This window comes from Convolutriloba macropyga, chromosome 8, assembly GCF_964194025.1.
Source record: "Convolutriloba macropyga chromosome 8, txConMacr16.3, whole genome shotgun sequence".
NCBI classification, from domain to species: Eukaryota; Metazoa; Xenacoelomorpha; order Acoela; family Convolutidae; genus Convolutriloba; species Convolutriloba macropyga.
Genome location: NC_134475.1, coordinates 2,389,433 through 2,399,907, shown reverse-complemented (window position 1 = coordinate 2,399,907; position 10,475 = coordinate 2,389,433). Strand labels below are relative to the sequence as shown.

The 10,475-nt window shown below is 36.7% G+C and overlaps 1 protein-coding gene across 1 annotated transcript; it reads right to left on the bottom strand.

The window, feature by feature from the left end:
• Nucleotides 1-1,947: 1,947 nt before the first annotated feature.
• Nucleotides 1,948-7,593, bottom strand: LOC142343863 (uncharacterized). Its single transcript, XM_075395235.1, has 5 exons — nucleotides 7,279-7,593; nucleotides 6,753-6,935; nucleotides 5,162-5,323; nucleotides 4,328-4,852; nucleotides 1,948-2,520 (listed from the first exon to the last, which is right to left on the bottom strand). Exons 1-5 carry the CDS (start codon nucleotides 7,345-7,347, stop codon nucleotides 2,119-2,121), a joined length of 1,341 nt encoding a protein of 446 aa, XP_075251350.1. The 5' UTR covers nucleotides 7,348-7,593; the 3' UTR covers nucleotides 1,948-2,118.
• Nucleotides 7,594-10,475: the final 2,882 nt, after the last annotated feature.

Sequence of the window (10,475 nt, the reverse complement as noted above, 5' to 3'; positions counted from 1 at the left end):
GCGGTTGGCTTTGTCAATAGCTAGCCACAGTTTAGTGAGGCTAGCTTTAGCTTGATTCAACTCTGCATCTTTTAGTTTTCTAGCCTTTTTAGTAAATAAATCAATTAAAAAACTGATATTTGAAAAAACTGCAAAATATTGTAAAATTTTTTTTAAAAAAAGCTTCCTGATTTCGCAGTGAAATTGTTCGAAACTATTTTTTCTCTGGATTTATGTCAAGTAACTCATCTGCTTGACGTGAAAAACTCCGTTGGCCAGTAATGATCGTAGAAGGACAAAATATTCAAAAATTTTGAAAATCGCAAATTTTACCAAAATCTTGCTGAAATTCATATTAAAATCTTCAAAACGATTTCATTGATTTTATCATTGATTGATAATCATTCCATTTACTCTAATTACTATGCAACAGCCTATCATCAAACCTTGGATGAGAACTAGGACCCTGGTGCCGGAAAAATGATTAAAAAGATTTAAAAAATTGCAGATTTTGTAAAAAAAATTGCTAAAATTCGTAATGCCAAAATGTTGAAAAACCATTCCATTACCCCTAGAAACTATACAGTAACCTATTATGAAACACGGGAGGAGGTTGGGTGGCCCTTGAGGTTGCAGAAACCTAAAACTGACAAAATATTTAAAAAATTTGAAAAAATTGCAAGTTTCATAAAAAAATTGCTAAAATTCGTGATGTTAAAATGTTGAAAACCCTTCTATTACCCCTAGAAGCTACGCAGCAATCCATTATCAAACCCTGCAGGAGGTTCGTTGGCACTTGAGGTTGGAGAAACCTAAAAACTGACAAAAACTTCAAAATTAAAAAAAAATTGCAAGTTTTATCAAAATTTTGCTAAAATTTGTAATAATAAAATAATGAAAACCATTCCATGGCCCATAAAAATTTTCATACCCTATTATCAAACACCATAGGAGACCTCCTGGGTCTCGGAAAACATACAGAATGACAATAAATTTTATAAATTTGAAAAAAATTGAAAGTTTCATAAAAAAATTGCCAAAGTTCGTGATGTTAAAACGCTCAATACCAGTCTATTACCACTAGAAGCAATGCAGTAACCTATTACCAAACCCTACAGGAGGTTCGCTGGCTCTTGAGACCGGAAAAACCTAAAAAAGACAAAAAAATTTTAAAAAACATGAAAAAAATGCAAGTTTTATCAAAAAAATTGCTTAAATTTGTTATATTAAAAAATTGAAAGCTATTACATGGCAAATAAATTTTTTCAGTAACTTATTATCAAACCCTTAAGGAAGTCTCCTGCCGCTTGCGTCCGGAAAGACGTGAATAATGAAAAATGAATTAAAAAAATTGAAAAAATTTGCACGTTTTGATAAATGCTAAAATTTGTGATCTTAAATTGTTGAAACAACTGCACTACCATTAGAAACCATGCAGCAACCTATTATAAAACCCCAGAGGAGGTTCCTTGACACCCAGGACTGAAAGAACTCAAAAACTGACAGAAATTTTCAAAAAGCTTGGAAAAAATTGCGAAAATTAGTATAAAATTGCGTGTTTTTAGCGACCGGTTGTTCGTCAGAAGCCACGGTTTGGTGCACCGGGGGCTGATGGGGAGGGAGGGGGTGGGCAACAGTGGGGTGGGGGCAACAGCGCTGGTGGGGGGGGTCAACAGTGGGGGTGGGGTGTCTTCAGCCTCTAAGAACCTCCCTTCACACCATAAGTATAAGTCTCTAAAACAGTTTGAGCTGAAAGGCTCTAAGAGCACTTAATGCCCGCTGGGCGCTACCTGTTTATCCTGTTTTTGAGGACGAAAAGTCAAAAGCGTCAGACGAAAAATCGGTCAAGCGAAAAATCGCATAAAAAAAGACCGACAGGACTAATATAATTGCTACAGACTTCGTTTGAGAGCAATTAAAAAATGCCCAAAACTTAGATCAAACATGAGCATTATCTTCGAATACACACAGGAATCGAAACTGAAATTCAATCAATTTAGATACAAATAAGTTCTTTACCAACTAAAGGTGAGTTTTAACAAATGAGTAGGCACGAAATTTTACGAAAAAGTTTAACAAACAAACAGCACAAATAAGTTTTTCACCAAATCAAGTTTTCGGTAACCAGAACTGAGTTAATCAGTTTTCGGAAATTATGATGGAAAAGCTCCAGATACATTCCAGAACCCAATGACTGGTGGCCTGATACAATCCGGGAATCACCTGTTTCAGGGCAGAGTTGCTCGCGCCTTCAATTGAATCCCCAACAACTACCACAACACGCATATCGTTTATTCTAGAGTTTTCTGGAAGAAATTCTGGCCGACGTTTAGCACTGTTCATGAAATCATTGTTGTCCAATAGCGATGAAGCTTTTGGTTCTCTCGGTAGCAATTTGGCACCACTGAGTGACAGCAGCTCTTTCAGCTGTTGACATCCGATTGTTCCTTCAGCATCAATTGTGTTTTTGACAAACACTTCCAGACCAGAAAATAACTTTTTAGAGAGCAGATGAGCCTCCCGCGCTTGTTTGACGCTATCCTGAAACACAAATTATATTTACGTATAATGTGGGATTATTTTTTATCGCGGGATAAAAATGATAAGTAATAAGCTTCAAAAATACTTAAGTTCTGATCGCAAAAGTGTTCAGCGTTTATAAAAAACATAGTTGACCCTGGTTAATGAATGCTTATTTAAGACAAATACTAGTAAAATAGAATCCGCATTGATGTTATGGAAACCAAGAGCGTAATTAAATACACTATGGTACCAAAAAGCTACGTATACCTAGAACTTCTAAAAAGCGCAAGAAAAATGAAATAATACAACATTCTGAGTTCAAATCAGTTTTCTCATAACGGACCATTACACTTTTAGTTTTTAAAAAAATATCTGGAAGACGATTTGTAGTTTCCAAACAAAATTGTAAGAACATCGGTGTCAATTTTTCCTTACTTTTCAACCATATTTTCTCAAAGAACTGTCTGTTTTCGTATTTGTTGCTTCAAAACTGCCCATCAAAATTTAATTGTATTCAGATCAAGCTAACTGATGACCATTACAGTAAATCCCACTTCTTTTCTTTGAATAAATTGATGTTAACTTTTGATTCATGCACAGGAGCATCAGCTTGTTGAAAAATAAGGTCCTCAAGATCTTTTCTCCCTAATTTTTCAACATTTCTAAGTAAACTAGAATCTTTAGCTTGCTTGATTATCTCACAAACAGTTCTTACCTTTCTGATTGAATATTACACCAAAACATAAGTGATAGCGCTTGTCCGAACTCAAATTTGTTTTTGTGAAAAATCTCGTTCCATTTCTTCGAACTCTCACAAATCCTTCACTACGCCTTGAGCCTGTTAATTTTTTGCTATCAATTGTATGCATGCTGTTGACTAAATCTTGCTTTTAAACAGAGTTGTTTTTGTTTTTTGTCCAACATTTCGAAACTTTTCCAACATTTCGAAACATTTCGCAAACTGTAAAAGAACAAAGCAGTTTAACCATCTTTCCAACATTTCGAAACATTTCCAACATTTCGAAACATTTCGCAAACTGTAAAAGAACAAAGCAGTTTAACCATCTTTTCTGTGAGTGTAGAAAGAGAATGAACTCATTATCAAAACTTCAAGACGACACGCATTTCTTCACGCGAATTAAACGCTTAGAGCAAAAGTGACTCTTAAAGAGCACAAATTATGATGTACATAGCTTGTTGGTACCATAGTGTATAAGTTATCATAACAATCGAGGAATGTCAAGAGAATTGCTCTCAAACGACTGGTGAGCGGTTAACTTCGTCAGTAGCTCGCTGGGAGGCTAGCTTTAGCTTAATTGAGGGGTTGAGCATGAGCGGATCAAACCACCCTTCACACCATCAATGAATTTATGTCGCGTAAAGTTTCCGTGAATCACATACTTACAGATTAGTGAGCCATAAGGCTGTAAGAGAACTTAATGCCTTCTAGGCTTTACCTGTTATCCGGTTTTGGAGGACCAAAAGTCAAATGGTCAGAAAGAAACGATCAGAGGAAAAGTCGATAGTACGATTATTGCATAAAATAAAAAAAAGACCAGCATGACTAATTTAATTGCGACAAACTTCGTTTGAGAGCAATTAATAAACAAGCTTTGCTTTTTTAATATTTTCAGAGGATACAAACGTAGCTCAGTTGCTTTTGAATCTACCGTAAAATTTGAACGATTTCATGGCATCATACTCTTGTTTTCTGTTTGTACTATTATTTCCCTACAAGGCTTCCAATTCACTGTTCCCATCCCACTTGCGGAGAGAGAACTATATGTTCAAATGGGTTTTTATTATAACATTTTATAGCACTGACCTGATAATCAGCGAAAGAGTCAATAAGATACTCTTGATACGAGAAAATTTGCCCCTTCTTCAGGCTTTCTTCGGCCCACTTCAAATCGACGAGCAAACCACCACGCATAATTGCAGCCGCAGCTTTAACCGTTTTAGAATACTCATTAGTTTCGGCCTTCTTGACCAAAACCAAAACATTGCAGGATTCATCAAATTCTGAGTTTATTTTGATTTTGAACTGTTTAGAGAAAGCGTGGCAAATGGCTTTTGATTTAGAGCAGAGGCCCGAATGACTGAATTGAGTAATAGCATCATCTTTCTGTTGCTTAGCAACCGGGGTCAACGTTTTGTTCAGTCGTGTCACTTCAACATTAAATTTGGATTTCCTCAGAGGTGTTGTGACGTAATCTTTGAGACCATTATCTTCGTTCGAATTCTCGCTGCCGTGATACTTGGCGTGCGATGATTCCAACAGCTCAATGACTTCCGCGTTTCCGTAAAACTTTGCGAGTGAAAGAGGGCTAAATTTATTCCCACCCGCAGCCTGAAACAAAAATTCATAGTAAATCCCATAGAAACGGCTCAGAAATGCAAATCATAAAAGATCCTGTTGCCGTTGATTAAAGATAATTACTTGTCTAAGAACAAAAATAAAATCGCATTTGCACTACACACAAGCTTTTGGGATTTACCTGTCTTTGGGTTAACAGATTTCAGTTCTTTAAATTATTGGTGTTAAACTAAAAGATTAAAAAAAAACGATCAGTTGACTTTATAGAGCAAATTGTCAATTGTTCTACTAACATAGCTGCAAACTTTCCCTCAACTAAAGGAACAACAGAATCGTGTTTACCTTTGCAGCTGCGTGAATATCAGCTCCACATTGTACAAGGAGAGAGATGACGTCAGTGAACCCATTTTGCACAGCCACGTGTAAAGGAGTCACATCGTTATCTCCCCCGTGCACTCTGGGATCAGCACCGAACTCCAACAGCGTCTGACACACCTCGCGGTTCTGGAATATTTCAGGGATAAGACTTAAGATCAATGCGCTGGGTTAACGGGTGGAACGCTATTCAAGGGGATGGGGATTGGAAGGGGGTGAAGGTGGGCTGATGAGGGGGGAGGGAGGGGTGAAGTTGGTGGGGGGGGGGGGGGGGGGTTGAGGGGGGAGGGAGGGGTGAAGTTGGTGGTGGGGGGGGGGGGGGTTAACCTCTAACAACCGCCCTTCACACCATGAATATTTCTCCAAAACAGTTTCAGTGAATTGTATAATAGAGTCTAGCAAGCCGAAAAGCTGAGCCCTTAGTGCCCTACAGACGTTACCTGTCTTTGAGGACGAAAAGTCAAACGGTTTAGACGAAAAATCGGTGAAGCGAAAGTAAAATAGCATAAAAAGGACCACAGGGTTAATATAATTGCTACAGAGCAATTAAAAATACTCATGTTAAAAAGTGTTTTAATCCAATGCAGTATTAAATTGCTTTCGCGGGCTAAAGGGGGTAGGGTAGCATCGGGCTGCAGCTTTAAGGGATTTCAAATTATGTTATACTGAAATCATTTCGGTGGGCTTTCCATTTCACTGTAACCAGTAAATTGTCGTTATTCGAGCTGTCTAAATGTGTGAGAGTGATTTAGATCACTTAAAAAACAAAATCAAAGACCTAAAGTCAATTGAAACGTTAAAAGACGGATCCTTTCCATTTGTGACCCCAGCTTAGTGGGTGTTCATTATTTGCACCCCCCCCCCCCCCCCGGGGGGGGGCACTAGCCATAATTTTCCACAATGATTTACTATGTAATGACACGTGCTTCATAACGGGGGGAGGGTAGGGGGTTGCATAACGTACTGCCTGCGGGCGGGGGGGGGGGGGGGAGCACAAACGGAAAAGATCCAAAAAGACAAAAACAATTGGCTTCAAATTTCGTTTGTTCTGAGGGTGGCATGAACCGGTTGTCTGCCCTTTCCTTTGACCAATATTACGTAGTTTTTTTTTATTATATTTGAACCACTGCAACACTCATATTAAAAGTTAATTAAAATCTTTGGTTGAATAAGCCTAATTAATTAATTCATTATATCAAAACTTTTATATCTATGTGCATTACCGTGTTACCATTAGTTCAAATGTGTTCCCATCAGTCATTGTATGTATCATATGATTTTAAGTAATGGTTACGTGACTCTGCTTGAAGTCACTGAGAACTTCTGGCGTTTATCGAGAACCGCGAAGCAATTCGAGATATTGAGTCAGAATTTCGAAGTGACGTCTGCAGAGTCACTTAACCATGCTTAAACACGAAACGCACACGTTTTAAAATGACGAAAGTAAGCGGAAGTCAACTTCTGGCTAAGTAGCAACTTCTGGCACTTTGACTTCTGGCACTGCAGACTTTCGGCATTTTAAAATGTGCACGTGAGTGTTTTAAGTTTTTTTGAATACCTGGAGGGCTTTATGTTCATGTAGAGGTCTGAGATTGGCGTTATCTTTCGTGTTCGGATCTGCGCCCAATTCCAACAGCTGCAGAACTCTGTCCAAGTTGCCTCTCTTACTCTCCTGATGGAGCTCTGTCTCTCCATTATGGTTCTTCTTGCGCAGTTTTCGAATCACACTTTCATCTATCTCCTGCAAAACAATTGGTACTTAAAATTGCTAACAAATTTAGAACTATAAATAAATAAAACTTCAAAAAACAACTCGAACCAATGAGACAAAGAATGCAGATAAAACTAAATGTACGACTGCACCAGGCCGATACTTTAGTAAAAGAAACTCGAAAAATATGAAAATTTTATCACAGCTGCAATACCAAAAGCAGTGCTGCTGGCGACACGGAACAGTCTAAAATGAAAAGAAAACGGACAACAGAGCAAGACGCTGTTGGCTTACTGTCGGTTCTTTCTCTGCTATGACACAGAGAAACCCCAATTATTATTAGACATTATATCATCAATAAAGTAATCAATACCTGCTGGTTTTCAGGGTTCGGCGATGCAGACTCAGTACGTTCCATTGACTGATTTGAGGAAGCGGACATGTCAAAAAGTGCTCGTTTACTGCTCGCCGAAGTTGCACTGGTTTTAGGTGCCTTTAGAGCAATCTCATTCTCTTTTTCCTTTTCACATTCGGAACCAGTAGCTGTTTCATCGTTAGACGTTCTTTTCCTGCAAAATATAGGAACCCATGATCAAAAAGTAACAATATGCTGCTAATATAAAAAGCACAACAAAATTCCCTGCCAAAATTTGTTTAGACAATTTGACAGTAAAACACGAAAGCCTTAAGACAACAAAATTATCAAAATTAAACAATTTAAAAAAACAATATTCCCCTCACGGAGACCTAACCTTAGTTCTCAAATGCTCTAATTGTTAAAAATACCCTGAAAAATAATTAAAAAAGACAACTAACTAACATTAAAAAAATGAGACTAATAAAACCAGTATAGAGCATGAATTTAAACAAAATTACAGCATTGCTGATAGATTGTCAGAAAATAGCTGCGACAGCTGCGGAGATCTGCAGTTTCAAAAAAAATTTGAAAAATAATTAAAACCCTGAAAAATAATTAAAAAAATACAACCAACTAACAGTAAAAAAAAATGAGATTAATAAAACCAGTATAGAGCATGACTTTAGACAAAATTACAGCAAAGCTGATAGATTGCCAGAAAACAGCTGCGACAGCTGCGGAGATCTGCAGTTTCAAAAAGATTAAAAGAAAACAGACTGAAAGAGAATTTTTTATTTTTTCATTAATTACTGAGATGTTATTTTTTGATTAAGAATCTGCATAACTTAGTGCTGCTTCTATCAGCTGCCCTCGAATAACCTTCAATTAGAATGAATGACACACACTAAGTTGAATTTATCTCCTGGAATTGAAGTCAAGTAATTTTCAACGTGAGGAAAGTCATGTTGCACCAAAAAATTGATGGTGCAAATGAACAAAAAAACGGACTCGACGGACTCGACCAAAATTAAAGTCACACACGCAATTCAGTCGACATATTCTAAAACTAACAAAAGTTAAAAATTAAAAATATCAGTTCCCAATTTTTAGAAATAATGTAATCACAGTCATTATAACCGATACCAGTATGTTACAAACCGGTACATTGTGGAACCTACACAGTAAAAACCACCATGAAGAACAGATAGATTATAGACAAACTTTGTCAAAGTGGTAAAAACAGTTACACGTGAATTCTTAACATTAAATATAATCAACCACAATTTATTAGAGGGACAAGGAGGAGAAATGGACGACACTAAGTGATAGGACAACAAAGAACTAGAAAACGAAAAAAAATTGAATTATATAGTTTTTGAAAACGCGTCAAAGCTGTTAAAAAAGTTAGCTATAAATTCAAACTCTTTAAAAGCTTCAGTAACGTCTTATCCGAGAGACAATTAGACCTAATATTAATGACATAAAGTAATAGGACAGGGTGAACAACAATAGCGCGCAAAACAAAAAATCAGAGATAATTTTTTGAAACCAAGTAGTAAAAAGTAGTTAAAAACGTTAGATATGAAATGAAAACCCTAAACATATTCAAATAACGTCGGGGGAATTGCTCTCAAACGACCGGCGAGCGGTTGGCTTCGTCAGTAGCTAGCCACGGTTTAGTGAGGCAAGCTTTAGATTAATTAAGGGGCGTAAGGTGAGCACAGCGGGGGTGCAAAAGTGGAATGGGGGGACAGATGTGAGGGCGGCGGGTGGTTGGGGGTGCTAACTGTTTTTGCTAATCGCACACTTGAAGACTAGTGGGCTGAGCGGCTCCTCGAGACTAGTGGGCTGAACCGCTCTAAGAGAACTTTATGCTAACTGGGCGCCACCTCTTTATCCCGGTTCTGAAGACAAAAGTCAAATGGGTCAGACGAAAAATTGCATAAAAGAGACCACAAGTATTAAAATATTTGCTACAAATTGCTTTTGAGAGCAATTAGTAATGATTTCCTAAAAAGTGCCTGTTAAGTCATTTATGATAAAAAACATTTCTACTATATCTCATTGTTAATGAGGATCAGAGATGATGACATTTACGCCACATAACAGCAGCTAAGTGCGGCATCAATAAAGAGAGAGAGAGAGAGAGAGAGAGAGAGAGAGATAAAACGTGACATAGAGAGAAAGAGAGATGGGAAAATTTTCCATGATGGGATTCGACTCTGCAACTTCTAGTTAGTAAATGAACGATATAGAAAACTGAAAAAGGCAAAATTAAAAACAAAAGTTTTTAAGCTTCGCAGTAAAAAACCTTCGAAATCATTTTTTGTCTCGAAAGTTCTCTCAAGTAACTCATCTCCAAGACTTAAAAAGTTTCGTTGGCCAGTAGTGGTCGTTAACCACAGAAAAAGACAAAATATTGAATAATTTTTGAAAACAATTGCAAACTTTAACAAAAATCTTTTTAAAATTCAACATATTAAAATCTTAGGGACCATTTCATTGTCTCAACAGACTATCCAGTATCCCTATTGCAAGCCTGCAATAGTTTCAATGGCTCAAAGATCCATAAACTATGAACATAAAAACTTTCCGAAAATTTGAAAAATTTTATCCAAAAATTATTAATACTGAAGTCATAAAAATATTGATCACCTTTCCATTAACTGTAGAATCCATGCAGCACCTTATTGTCAAACCTTGGAGGAGGTCCCAGTGTCCCTGGTGCCGGAAAATATTCAAAAACAAGAAAAAATTGCAAATATTTTAAGAAAATTGCTTGAATTCGTGACATTAAAATCTTAAAAAAACATTCGATTATATCTATAAACTACGCAGTAACATATTACCAAACCCGAGAGGAAGTTCCTTGGCTGTTGAGGCTATAGAAACCTAAAAAAATAAGAAAAAAAGTTCAAAAAAGTTAATTGCAAGTTTTATTTAAAAAAAGCTGCTAAAACTTGTGATATTAAGAAGTTAAAAATTATTGACCAACAAAACTTTCCAGTAACTTATAATCAAACCATAACGGAGGTTTTCTGACCCTTGAGTCTCAGAAAACCTGAATAATTACTATAAATGTCAAAAAATTTGAAAATTGCACGTATTGTCAAAAAATGCTAAAAGTCGTGATGTTAAAATGTTGAAACCATTCCATCACAACTAGAAACTATGCATTAACCTATTATTAAAACCTAACTTGAAAACAGTTG

Bases quoted from the DNA above. Each gene is read 5' to 3' on its own strand.
- LOC142343863 (XM_075395235.1), bottom strand. From the start codon at position 7,347: ATGTCCGCTTCCTCAAATCAGTCAATGGAACGTACTGAGTCTGCATCG. The intron at 5,324-6,752 runs GTATTCAAAAAA...GAAATATTCCAG, and splicing joins ATGAACATAAAGCCCTCCAG to AACCGCGAGGTGTGTCAGAC. The intron at 2,521-4,327 runs GTCAGTGCTATA...TTTGTGTTTCAG, and splicing joins ACTCTTTCGCTGATTATCAG to GATAGCGTCAAACAAGCGCG.